General features: G+C 39.1%; 1 protein-coding gene across 1 annotated transcript; it reads right to left on the bottom strand.

The window, feature by feature from the left end:
- Nucleotides 1–11,106: 11,106 nt before the first annotated feature.
- LOC122419049 (cuticle protein 19.8-like) lies at nt 11,107–13,785 on the bottom strand. Its single transcript, XM_043433302.1, has 4 exons — nt 13,630–13,785; nt 13,314–13,479; nt 11,911–12,254; nt 11,107–11,761 (listed from the first exon to the last, which is right to left on the bottom strand). Exons 1-4 carry the CDS (start codon nt 13,639–13,641, stop codon nt 11,561–11,563), a joined length of 723 nt encoding a protein of 240 aa, XP_043289237.1. The 5' UTR covers nt 13,642–13,785; the 3' UTR covers nt 11,107–11,560.
- Between the last annotated feature and the right edge of the window lie 465 nt (nt 13,786–14,250).

The following is a 14,250-nucleotide window of genomic DNA, read 5'->3' as shown; positions in this document are numbered from 1 at the left end:
GGATACCTAAGGGAATATTTAACTTTTCAGAAGTTTGGGAAGCTCTGTCTAGTTTTTACTTCCAAAAACTAAGAAATGTACTGGAATTCTTTTCAATTTTCAAAAAAAAAAAAAAAAAAATCCGAGGCAAAACGGGGTACCCCTCAAAAACTCATGAATTTTTTTTTACTATGATTTTAATTCAATGCACCTTGGGTGTATTTTACACCCGTAACCGAGTGCTTCCGACTTACCGCTGTAAGCGTTAAAAGCGATCTCAGCGCTTACAGCGCTCAAATGTAAATCGAGCGCACGCTGTGAGCGCTCTGGGCGCTTACAACGCTTTAACGTACGTTGAACGCACCCTCTGTAATGCAATTAAAAATTAATGATATGAATAATAACGAAGATTGCCAATGTTTATTTTGTAAAAATTTGTATTCTTTATCCACTGAATCATGGATTGAGTGCCAAAATTGTGTAGAGTGGGCACATGATTCGTGTGCAGGTGTAAGCACACATGATGGTCCGCAAACATATATCTGCGATTACTATCGTAGACAGTAATCTGCGAGGCAGTAATCGCAGATTTACAATTACTTTTTGTATATCCGTGCAAAAACGTTTTCACTTTAAAAGTGATGTAAAAAAAAGAGAATTGGAAAAAACTAATTTAAAAAAAAATGAAAATAAAAAAAAAAAAAAGATATTTTGGAAAAAATATGTTTCATGTTTTTTTCGGACTAGGATAAAAATTAAAAAAAAAAGATAAAAAAATTTCTCTCATTTTTCGGGTATCCCGTTTTGCCCCGGTCTCCCCGATTTACTTTTTGGGGTACCTGAAGATTGTAAGAATCTCTGTAATGGAAAACGAAAAAACTGTTTTCACGGTTACTTAATATCTAAAGCTTCTTCATGTGTCGTTGAAAAAATCCTTTGAATTATTCATTTCAATGCACCACGTAAAATGCTCTTGACCTTTAATGACAGGCTATTCGACGATATCCGACAGATTTCTTCATGATAGTGACCTTGGGCAAATTGTTTATATTACTCGTCGTAGTCGAATTTAAAATTCCTTGAGCTTCGTCAATTTTAGCATCGTGCTTGGAAAATATCTTGAAATTTTATTTGAAGTCGTGAACACCGAAAAGAGCAGCTCGACTAAAATTTGAAAATAGCCATTAATTATCCAGAAACTATCGAAATTTTGTTGAATCATTAGATAGTTTCGTTGAACAGATTTAACAAAATGATTCCTTCAACGTCACACAAATGTTTTCACAATTTTTCCCAACACATTTTTTTAATGAAATAAAAAAAAAAGGACCAGGAATCGGTATTCTGACCCAAGTACAAGTCCATTGGTAAATCAGACTTGAATCTTTAAACTTTCATTTCGATCCATGTTCCCTTATATTGTTTGTAAAAATAGAATTTTCCCAATAAACGTCAAAATGTTGTCTCAGAGTCGGAGGATTCTATAATATTAATTGAAATTTGCCGATCGATAATTAGCTTCACAAGCACACGGACGAATCTGCTCATATAGTCATGAACACATCTGCTTAGTATTCGGGCTTGCGACGATCTGATTAGATAGTAAATGAGGGGGTCACGTGATGTCGATCGAACGTCAATGGCTGCTCGGCTTTCTCGCATCAGTCAGTATTAAATTCTGGGCATAGAGCTCGGGTCACGAGGTAGAATAGAATCCCCTCGAAATAATGCGAGAGTTTGGTCGCTATCGAACACCGCAAAAAGGCTTAGTTCAACAAATTCACCGTGACGACGGGTGGGCATGTTAATCCGTGCGATTTTGAATTATAATCCCAACGTTTAATTAAAATGGTGGATGCCTCGAGGGCGAAAGTCGTGATGGTTTTGTCGAGGATTTATCCCCGAGCGTCGTGGAAACGATTCGACGTTAATTTTACGAGTTTTCTATGATAACCAGAGTAGACGGATCATTACTTTTGTTCAATTCGCTTTTTCGTATCCGTCGCACTTTCAACGAAAATGAAAGATTACAAATTCCACTGGGATTCGTCTTAAGTATAATTGGATCGTCGCATGCAGACTTCGTGAGAAAATACCCACTGCGCAGATTCTTTAAATAATTCAAACACAGAGAGAAGAATTTGCGCTGATTTTGGCAAATGGAACATAGAAAATTACGACCATTTTTAACCCGATATCGTCTCAAATCGGTGAATCCAACTTCCACCGTCGAAATACACGTTAATTCTTCATATACTTTCATAAAAGAAGAGTTTTCACGAAATCTCGAAGTGCGAGTTATTTTTCAAGCTGCTATAGACGTACTTTGGTTGTCGATGTTGTACTCGGAGTTCATTTATGTGCGCATTTCAGATCGTAGAAAAAAGGAGGAAACAATTGCAACACATTCGATCTCGATCGTGTCAGATAAATTTATTTAGCGACATAAGAGTGAAGTGATGGAGTAATTTAGTAAGAGTGATCTTACGCAATTACAATTAGACCGTAGGTACCGTGATTTTTGCAATGAACTATTCCAAACAATAGTCCTGAGGAATATTTTTATTTAAAAAGTGTTAAAACAATTAAAGACGAGCGCGCGCTTGCGCGCAGTTCATAAAAAAATTAGTGAAAAGTACAAAATCAGAAGAATAATAGTACGAATATTTCGACGAATTTATCTTCTCAGCTATTGACCTCTAGAAATTCGTAAGGAAATTATCATATCAGAGGACAAGTACATTGCCCGTAGATGCAATTAAGTTGCGGGTTGTGGGAGCGGGATGAGGGTGATAAACAACACGAGAAGCTGTCTCTCACGCCGGTGATCCCGTTTTATCGCTCCCGCAAACGTATTTTCTCGATTTTATCACTTGTTTGCACTGTTATATTTAACGCATTCCTGTTTTGTGCAAACACAGTCATAGTTCGATATAATCGGCCCAAATGTTCATTTTCATTAGCGAGATTGTCGTTTGCCAGGTGGATGGATATTTCAATTTATTGAATCATTATTCTTGTAACAGTAATTAGAGATATTACGAGGCAAAATATCCATTTTATAGACTTTGTTTTGGTATTGGATTTCTGTTAAACGAGAACGAAAACGTGCTCCAGATACGGACGACCAGTGGGTTACTCGATTGAATAATTGTTAATTTCAATAAGTTAATGAACCGAAATGAGTATTTTGGTAAGGAGGGGTGAAAAATTCTTTGTAAGAATATTTTCAGTGAAGCTATGAAATAAAGCCAAAACGAAGTCGAATATTTGCATAATTTGCTCTTTAATATAAAAGTTGCTAATTTTTTATGGCTTTTGCAATGGTTGAGATACGATCGTTGCGAAAAAGGCAAGCTATAAATTGGCAAATAAGTAGCAACGACAGCAAAAAGTGTCTGGAGCAACAGTTGGTTTCATAAGTTCCGGCTAAAAGTAAAGTACGACTATTTTTTCTACGCGCGCTCGATCTGTTCTTTCATCGTGCTACGTTGCCTTTTTCGTCGAGAGAACACTCTTTGCACGAAAGTACTGCAACCATATGGCGCTATGATAATTTATCCTAAATTTACTATCCGCGAGTGTTACTGTGAATTCTTAAACGTGGCTGCTGGACTCAAGTGCAGGAAGCGAAGATTGAAATATTTTTGAAATTCAAAGAAAATGGAGCTCCTTGCAAGTTGTTATTTAATCAGATTCAATCGAATGAATAATCAATGAATTTAATCAAATTTAAAAACATCAATTTACAAGTAGTCGACATCCAGGGTTTGTCAAAATTCAAATTTCATAAATGGCAACTGATTTCGCGTTAAATAAATGAGTGCTTAGGATATTTCAGACTTTTCAGAGTGCCGGAAAAACATTAAGTGCTGATGGATCGAGAATGAAAGTCATTTGTAGAGGCCAGCGAAAAATCTCGACACAGGAATTTCTTAAAAAATATAACATTTAATCGGCAATAAAATGCTCTCAGCGAGCCAAACAATTACTCGTCAGGTCATAAAAGTCCTCAATTTATGTAAGTAGAAAATTCCATAGAATCCTTTCGAAAACATATGATTATTAATGAATTATTGGAGATTTTTCTAGCTCGTGTATTATTACAAGAACCAGCATTGCTGCGGATGTACGGTTTTTTCATTAAATTTCACAGATACGAACGTATTCTGTAGCTACAATGAACGTTTCAGCTTCTACGAATAGTGAAGCTGACCTCCACATTTAATTAGCATTTTCACTTGAAGCCCAAACGATAATAGAGAAAATAGAAAAAATATTGAAATGGAGGCAAATGGGATTATTCTGGCCTGCTTGCTATTTATTTTTCTCGTACTGATAAAAACCTTTTCATGTATTTGGCGAATAAATAGGAAAATTCTCTTCTGACTATGTATTTTTGCTTATTATTAAAAATCTTTCCATGTACTTTTCGGCAGTAATGAAGATCTTCATTCCTGACTGCGTATTTTTGCGTATTAATAAAAATCTCTCTTATTCCAGTTATTTATTTAAGCCAATTTATATAAATCACGTGATTCATCGTATTCGGAAAGCACAATGCGATGATTAATCACGATATACGAATAAAGATACGAAAGTAAATTCAGTTCTCGTTTATTTCCACACTGAAATTTCTCCGTAACATCTGCTTCTGGACTTCCTGTGGATATTTGCTCCGGGTAAACTCGGAAGACCAAGTAGGTAATAATGGTATGCGTATGTGTGTGTGCGCGTTTGTGCGCGCGCGCACAAATCGCATAAGCCAAATAGAGGGCTGGACGAGGTCCTCGCTCGTCCGGCCTTTATGCTTGCGCCTTCAGCATCCCTGATGACTGCTCCGACGTAGATGGATATAATTACACAGTCGGAGTTAATAATCTGTAATTAAATTAAAATATCCCCCGGGAGAACGCACCTCGAGCGAGAATGAATTCTCTGTGTGTGTGCTTTACGAAAGTATACGCACTTGAGCCTCACTTCACAAAGACACGCGGACTCAAATATATTTATGAATATCATTCTTCATATAAGTTTCGTCTGATAATTTCATCTCCGTGTCCAAGATGCTCACTTCGTCGTTGTTTGCTCTTTCAAATCAAACTTTCTTCAAACTTTATTTTCTACAACTTAAAACTTCATGGAACTCTCACCGGCTATTTTCTTTCTGTAGACAAATTATGGTGGGAATCACAGCTTGAAGTAGCCACGCATGCGGAGTGCATGATCATGAAATCACACTGAAAGTGATGTTCGAACTTTATGTGCGTTCTACATTTATGCTACTTCCGATGCAAAGGATTTAAGTTTATCCGCACGTTTCGATGCTAATTTTACCCAATTAACGTGAAGCTGTAGCCCAATTTCCCATCTTTCAATTCTCTTTGCGCGAAGAAACTGAGGATGATGGAAAAAAGAGAGAAAAAGGGGATACTGATGTGGATAAACTTTGATGAACGAGCGAAAGTTGGCAAAGTGGACTGCATAGAACTGGCCTCGGGGCGTCGTAACCGAGATCCAATCTTTGTAGATATGCATTGAAGTATGAATACGCGATCGGCAATCCTTTTCGATCTAGATGAGATCGTATCGGTTCAGCCATTCGGACATGATTGCACTGACACTAAATAACTCAATTTCTAATTGAATGAAAGACGAAAAAGTTTATCTTTCGTCATTTTTAGTTTATAAGCTTCCGCACATGATTTATTCGTATCCTCAGATTCGTTGAATTGGTGTCGAAAGCGTCGGGAAAAAACAAAAAAAAACAATTCTTGAAAATATTTAATCTCGCTTGTCCTGATTTTCAAGAATCATAAATTGCTTCTCAAAATTTCTATTCCGTTGTTTTTCTTTCGTTAATGCAATTCTCGGATGGGGAACGTTACGAAGATGTTGAAGGCCGTCAACCGCGAACACGGGCCCGGGAAGTTGGCACTCGCGATAGCCTCACCTTTGCTCAAAGTTCCGCGACCACTCACATTGAGTGGATTTGCAGCGAAATGTACCGCGAAGTATGTGCCAAGAGATGGAGAGAAAAACGAAGAAGAAAACACAGAAAAACATTCGGTTGCAGAGGAAACGAATGAAAAGTGTAAAACAGTGATGACTTTTTGCACGAATATTTACAATGAAGTTGCGTCAGCTCCCAACGGTTTTGGGTACAAAAACAGTCTCACGCGGCAAGAAAGGATCGGTGGACCAGTTCGAACACCGTAGATGTTCCAGGCTCCGGAATAACACGAGTGAGATGGAGTGATCGAGGGAATGTTTCTCGGTGGGATACACGTTAATGAACGCGATGAGGAATGTGGGATACGGGGAATGTTGATAATCAAGTCTGGACGCAACGGAGGAAGGGTCGAAGGGAGAAACGTATAGGATGAGGTATTCGAGACATTCTCATCGTCTGATGGTGTCAACCTCGCTCACTCTTTCGCTATCTCACTTTTGTAAACAAGTGAGATATAATTGAGACGGTCGTGTAAGGTCTCCGGTTTCCTCCCGGGGTGCGAAATCGCAGCAACGAGATTCTCGCACTCTCGTACCTTTTCTTCGTATTATATTCATAGCCCGATTAACAAGACACGCCTTTTAGCAACTCTCCTCACCGAGACGACGACGACGACGACGACGACGACGACGACGACGACGACGACTGAGAGAGTGACGACACTTTTCACGTTTATGTATGTATATAAATACCTATATACATATTCATTTAGCACAACGCCTGGGAACTCGGGTCTTGATTAGTTTTGTTACGCTCGTGCCACCGGGGAACCCTGCCCCCTCGGCCCTCACTGGCCCCTTTCACCACCTTCTCTCCTCTCTCCTCTCTCCAACTACGGAGAGTAATGTTCATCATTTAATGCAGTCCGCGCGTCACACACCGCGGCGAGGAGCTTCCCAGATTTTCACTAAGCTTCTCCTGTTATCTCTTCTTTCTCCACTTGTCTCAGTCACTGCATTTTCCGTCCACGTTAATCCACCACTTTCCGCTCCTGCCCCCTCAAAAACTCGGGCTCCTCTCCCCCATTACGTAAGCCGAAAGTGCGGACGAGGCTTCCCTCCTCATCGCAACCGCATAGTGCAGAATATTCTATTTCTGCCCCGTACGTTCGTTGACGCATCACTCCTTTTTATTGTGTCACGTATTACGCTCATACGAGATAAAGAGTACTCTGTTTTTAGGTTAAGCATTTTAATATTTATTTCATTCGAAATTTCACTTGAAAAAGTATCTCGCTGGAAATGAGAATTACGTTTTTCTACGTCAGGAAAATATTCTTTCAACTGTGATAAAAGAATCGCGGCAACGATCCTTTTTCTAAAATCGTCATTTCTACGTTTTAACCAAATTGCAACACGGTTGAAAGTTTTTCTTTCCATTGAACATTTTTTTTCCAAACATTTTTATACCGTTGTTTTTTACATTCAAAAAGGGATATTTTTGCGATATTTTTATATAAATATTGAAAAGTTTTTTAAATCACTGGACGGTTTCGATGCTCGTGTTTAATTTTTGTTGGGTTTGGTTGGGTTCTCTGTCCATCAATATTAGTGATGGAGTTTTCAATTCGTTGGAAATCAGAGCACTCACCGAACTTTAATATTTATGGAAATCGAAAATAACGAATATGTACGCAAACACCGCGGTCCGGCAGAGTACGCAGAAACATCGTTTATCGTGAATTTGATGTAACTCCAGTTTTTTTCCCCCAACGTTGCATGAAGATTAGCCAAGTACCATGATTCTTGCTAATGGAACGTACATTCTGAATTTTGTTGTGTAATTTTCCGTTATTTTCACCAACATTCTGCACGGAAAATATGTAACCCAGAGGCCGAGGTCGACGCATAAATCTCAGTTTTTGCTCGTCCAGGCAGTCGGGGATTAAAGAAAAGACTAATGTAAAAAACATCGCCAAATTTTTCCTAGCACTGAATATTTAAAAAATAATCCCCGAGAACAGTGCGTTCTTCTAGGATATTAAAAACTTGGAAATCGTAATGCGAAAAGTGACTTTTCGAGAGTGCGTGGTTATCGTTTATTTTGGTCGCCAAATTAAGAGGACTCTAGTATCCACCAAACCATATCAGAGAGCACAATAACATCCAATGTTCCTTTGTCTTATTGGGCAGGAAAATTTGCACGGCTTATGTGCATGACCAGGTTCATGAATAGCGAGCTAAAAAAAATCAATTGCGATAATTATGCGTGTGAAAATAGTCGTATTTACTCTTCATTGTAAGCGATCGAATCCATCATTTTTCTCGAAATAATGTTGATTTATTGTTTCTTTACAATTTGAAGCACGATTCAGAGCGATATTCATCGGAGATAGATTTTTCCAATTTTTGCTCACACGATATTTTCATATTCATCGAAAAACAGGATTCATAAATACCAATTTTTCGACGTACGGATTCGTTCTATCGAGTTAATCGGCAACTAGATGGCGCTTCGACGATTACCCTTTGGGAGTTTCTGCGATAAAGACGCGGACACGAGTATTTTGTGGTTTGAGCAATAAAGATTAGTGTAAAAGAAACTTATTTCACGAGCTTAAAGAGAAAGTCTTGGGAATTCTGTACGAAATATGTCGCAGATAATCGGTTAGATTTAGCCGTATATACGATAATGGTGGAGCTGTAGTGTTTACGAAAAAAAAGGTAGAAAAAGGGAGTGAACTGTTTTCTCTCTAAATCTTTTCCCTTTTAGCAGTAGCCACAGCGTCCTAGTCATTGTCTCCTCTTTATTCGCTCCCGAAAAATCGCGTCGACGTTGGATTTAGTCCAGAGTTACGGTTTTTACTACATCCCGGGATTTTCATCCGGCTTTAGCCTACCTTGCCAATCGAATTCGTCGGACCCTTTCGACCAGCTCCATTTTGAGATAAATAACTGGAAAATAAATAGCGCGGGGACGTTTCAGCCTCTTTTTTTGTCTGGATTGCGTCGCTCTTTGCTTCCCCTTTTCATTATCCGTTCTGGTACTTAGCCCTTTACGAGGCCAGTTTATTCGGACGTTTATGTGGACAGTGTTTCGAGAGATTTTCCTAAACATGCCGAATTTTCCTCGTTTCACGAAAATATTCAGCTACCTGGTGGAACAAAGCGAGTTCAATTGACTTTTCTTTACGTTCATTTCAAAAAGACTTTTAATTCAAACTTTTTTTAGCCCGTCCGTGCTCTCCTCGCACTTTTCATTGATCCTACACAACCCTTGTACTTTCGAGACTCTCGAAGAATTCACAAACTCGTAATTGGCAAGTTGCGATTGTTCCCCTCGGGGAGCTCCACGGCCACGATTTATTATTGATTTGATTCAGCGCGGAGGGCCATCAGGATCGTAGCAAAAGGGAAGGACCAAGGAGGGTTGAGAAAACGTCGTGGTTCCTTCTGTTTCAAACTAACGTACATTAATCTTTCGAATCTTTTCCCTTTCTCGTCTCTCCTTTCCTCTCTTTCCCGATGCTCTCTGCTCTCCTTTCGGCCGTTTTTTTGGCAAGGACCCACAGGGATCACGTGTATCCGCGAGAATTTATTTCCGATATCAGATATAGAGGGTCGTCGCGACTGCATCCCTCCACTTTTTTCAGCCAAGCGTCACCCCTGTTTGACTATTTTTTTTTTTTTAATCAAAGTAATTCGACAATTTATTTTATCGCCGTTTTACCCTTCGAACTGGGAGGGCAAACGAATAGGAAAACTTTGTAATTTATCGATTCGTGATTCGAATCGAGCCATTACGCATTTTTGGATTCGTAATCCTTTCTTTACGTGGCAGAACTCGACGACCAGACGAAAGAAATTAGAGAACAAAACTCATTTTAAAATGTTCGTTTGCTCGACCGAGTCCTCGGTTTACCGTGAAAATCGAAACTACGGAGCTCATGGAGTGACGCTACGATATTTTTTGGAGGTCGAAAAATGGTGCCTCGTAATTGAAAGAGCACACGGAGAGAATTAAACGGTAATATTTTTCCGAAATTCACTGTAAAATTTACCATGTTATATTCAACTGCGCAGGGACAAGTTTACGAAAAGTATTCACTCCTGTAACGCTCTGGAAAATTTTAAATATTTTTCAGTTTATGCCAGTAAACATTGCGAATAGAACGTCAAAATTTATTAAATATTCCAGTAAAAGTTCTTACTTGGAACAACAAATATTATTATAGAAAAATTCAATTTTTATCCCATGAACTGCAGCTCGTCACCGCACTGTCGTTAGTCAAGGTAATTTTTCAAATTCAATCCTCTCCGTGTATAAATATTAGAACGTGAATGTCAAAACAGATTTCGTTTAAAAATTCGAGCATTCTATTTTTGGTAGAAAAAAAACTTTAATAGAATAAGAAGCTTTTGGCACTCGGCAAGGGATTGAATTCGTCCTAAACGAGAGAGGCAAAATTCCCTTTTCAGATTTCAATTAATTCGCAAAATCTCGAGTAGTGAGGGTATACATAGAGAGTTTTTGATGAGAAGTTGGACGAGAGTTTCGGAGCTTAACTCAATTATTCATGCATCTACCTCTAATGGTCAGACCGCATGGACCACACGCGAAGTGGAAATAGTTGTCGCACCGGACGAAAATCCTGGACGCGTATTATACTGCCAGCCGCTGTGCGATCTCGTCGTATTTCGGAGAATCGATTTCGAGCGAAGTGACAGTCTGTTGTGCTGTCTTGTTGAAAATCGGTGCATTTCTGTCCGCGTCGATCAATTGGATTTCGATCATTTTCCACTGCCATCGTCGTCTTTCGATTCGGAAGAAAGTTCCAGCTATGAGTGAAACTGTTCTTTTTTTTTCTTTTTTCATTCGAGACAGAAAAAAATAATCTCCGTTGGCCAGACGCAGCGGCGCACTCGCCTTTCATCGCAGTCCCGTGAAAAAAAAGAATCAAGTCCAAATGGACTCCCAGCTTTTTTCAAGACTCCATAAATTTCCATAAAATGTATAGCCTCTGCGTGCTCCCTTCTGCCCCGACTCTCAATTCAGGAAGGTTCTGAGCAATATATTAGAAAATATTTCGCCAATTTAATCGCTCGCGAAATACGAAGGGAAGCAGGCAAAATTCGGAGTGAATTTTTCATGCTTGTCGAAATTAAACGTTACGATGTATTTTTAATATTTATTTGAATGTACTTCACGATACAAAAAGCGGGAGTCTCGTATCGGCATCGAAAATCACATGCAAATGTATATTGAATACAAGAAACATCTTCGATTAGATATTTTTTCACAGCTGATCGTTGACGAGTCTCTATTGTGTTAAATTATAAAGATTATACATGTCGGGATGGCCAGGAGATGTACAAAGGTCGTTAAAAAGTCGGTAAAAATCGGAAGGAAAATTCGTGAGATAGAATCGTGTCACAGAATGTCGTAGTTCTAAAGCGTACTGAGTTGCTCACGTTATGTGGCTGGATAATACTTTGATGAACGGAATGTTTGAAGAGAATTACAATTTTCCATGTCAAACCAGATAGACACAGTTTTAAAATCGTCCACTAGTTTTGAGATGGTTTCGTTGGCAGATTGTCGTATGCACATGATTCGAGATTTTTCTTCTTATTGAACATTAACGAACCGGCCACCGTTACCGTAACGGTAACCTTGCAGGATGGGCTGACTGTTGGCGTAAATTGAACCAGAACCACGCACGCCGAGACCAACTCCTACGCTTACGGGAATGTTGCTAACCAACTCAGCATTGTATCCGGTGATCACCTCGTCGTTCGTCCAGTATGGAGATTGAGCAGCGATGAGGGTCTGTTGGGATTTGAGTTTTGGTTACCGATCGACATTTTTTTGTGCAAAATCCTTTCGGGTCGACGATCAATTAAATTTGGAACTTTACACGTTGCTTCTAATGCTTTCACTTTTAAATGATTTTTCATTCGAGTTTTTATCATCCTTACCGACTGACGAAGGAGGTTGGCGTCACCGCGACGAGCCACGTAAGCAGCAGGAGCAACGGCAGTCAAGATGGGCTGCTGCGGAGTCAAAATTTGAGTCGGTTGAGCGATCTGGACGGCTGCGGGTCGATTAACTTGGTTGGGGGCAGCAGTCGCGACGACTGTATTTCCGGCAACGTTTTGTCCTCTCACGCTTATGCTAGGATCTTTCTGGACAACTGCGTTGAAACCGTTCACAGGGTCGGCGGCGTAAGAAACGGTACGACGAGAACCATCGGGCTCGACGAGACTGTAGCTCCCTTGGACGACGTCACCATTTCGAGTTTCTTCTTGAGCTTTGTTGTCGCCTCAATTTTTATTATTCGTTAATATCTCATGATTTCGGAATCTATTTCAAATATGCGATCACCAAATCATGCAAAAACTCGGGAGCTTCAATGATTTCGGTCGACACAGAACATTTTTAAAAATGATTTTTTTTTTTTTTTTTTTTAATTTAAAATCGGCGGTTCTGTTAATGCGTGGTTTTTATAACAGAAATAATTTTTCCATCTAATCAATTGTATGAACCCATTAAAAATAACGAGCTAAATGAAAAACTGTTACGTTCCAGATGAACGTATACGGACAGATTTTTTATAAATTCAAACTTTTCGATAAATTAAGGTAGATCATGCCCGAAGGGTGTCTAAATTGGTTCGATTTTTACTTCCTAATGAAAGATATAACCACTTCAAATTAATGTCAGAGTTATTAATTCGAAATTGTAAATAAATTTGTTCAGCTTATTTTTTGGCGAGTGAAGTTACAAGCCGTTAATTAATCGAGGATCCATCAATGACTGAACCCAAAATTTTATGCGTCCCTGGAAAAAACACTATAATTTTTTATGTAAAAAATCGCATTAGAGAGCCCAAAAGGCAAACACAAAGGGAAATGGATCAAGAAAAAAGTATTAATAAAAAGACAGAAGCTTATGACAGGAATGGCCCGAGCCAAGAAGAAACAAAATGCCGAAATAAGCAAATGTGAGGTTATATGAGTGCTCATTACTAATTTCATTTAATCTTTAACGCAATATATCTTTATTACTAGTAAGACAATCGTCTCGAATTTTTTCCCAAACCTTTATTATAAGAAAATTTGTAAGAAGCCTTCATTCGTTGTATGGAAAAATAAAGGATTTTTTACGCATAGTCCCTATAACATTCTGTATTTTTCTTCGTATTTAACGTTTATCTCAATAGCCAATAAGACGAACCCTTTAAAATTTGATATGCGTCTTAGTCGACTACCCATTGAAACTCTGTGTAAATTTCAAGTTTTTTTTAAGAAAATCGTTTCGTGCGTGATCTACCTTGAAACTTTTGTTCTTTTTACTGCTTGTTTAAATGCGAGTAATTTACCCGTGAGGCCATCGGCAACGCTGTAGCTGAAGCTGTATTGAGGGTTGGCCTCGTAACTTTCGGTTCTTACGACGGCAGTCGGTTGTGCGACTGCAACAGTTGTACTCCCCGGTCCGTGGATTAATCCAGCATTCGCGACAGCGAGAAGCCCAGAAATTACGAAAAACTATAACATTTTAGAAGTTGTTTTTTATTCGTTGATCTAATTGTATTTTTTTCGAACTTAGTTCGAAGGACGAAGCTCCATTTCGATGATTTTTACATTAAAAACGTGTCCACGTAAAAAAAAGTCCGAATTTGAGAGAAAAATACTTACTTTGCAAACCATGTCGAGAACTGAGGAGAATTCGGATTGAAGTGCCGACGATTGTGTGCCTGCGTAGAGCTTTGCATCGCTCTTTATAGCGATCCGATCATTCCTCGTTCCCCGCGTCTGCTCTTGCAGTGCGTTATTATTCCCTCGCTAATCCTCTGCCACGTAAGACCCTACGGTAATATTTCCTACGTCATATATTGTTGAAGCGAGGTCAAAGATGAAATTGGAACTCGATACGCCTTCACCGGATCGGTATTGAAGGCGCGGGCGCAGTTCGCAGCGAACCATACGAAATGATTTTTACGAAATTGTAGCGAAGACATTTATCAAAGTTGATTTTTCGTCTGGATCGCGAATGACATTTTCCTTACGATTTTTCCATTTGTGATTCAAGCTAGCATCTGCTCTTACTTATCGTACTTTTTTCCATTCGTTTTTTTTCTCCTTCTTCAAGGGTGAAGATTCGATTTCGATCACGAGTATATTAGATGGTTCCGCTCTCTTGTTGGGTTTAGGACACAGGGAAAATGGGAATACGTTGTCGTTTCGCTGGCTGGCTGACTTATCTCGATTTCGCGCTGTCGATCGAATTTTTCACGAACTCGCCCGGGAAACCACTGC

Source organism: Venturia canescens, chromosome 1 (genome assembly GCF_019457755.1).
Source record: "Venturia canescens isolate UGA chromosome 1, ASM1945775v1, whole genome shotgun sequence".
NCBI lineage: Eukaryota > Metazoa > Arthropoda > Insecta > Hymenoptera > Ichneumonidae > Venturia > Venturia canescens.
Note: the sequence above shows the minus strand (reverse complement) of the source record. Positions and strands in the feature narration are given on the sequence as shown.

What these genes read in the sequence shown, in the direction of transcription:
- LOC122419049 (XM_043433302.1), bottom strand. An exon ending in CGTTGCCGATGGCCTCACGG is followed by an intron (nt 12,255 to 13,313) that starts GTAAATTACTCG and finishes ATAAAAATTGAG; the next exon opens with GCGACAACAAAGCTCAAGAA. An exon ending in CCAACCTCCTTCGTCAGTCG is followed by an intron (nt 11,762 to 11,910) that starts GTAAGGATGATA and finishes AAATCCCAACAG; the next exon opens with ACCCTCATCGCTGCTCAATC.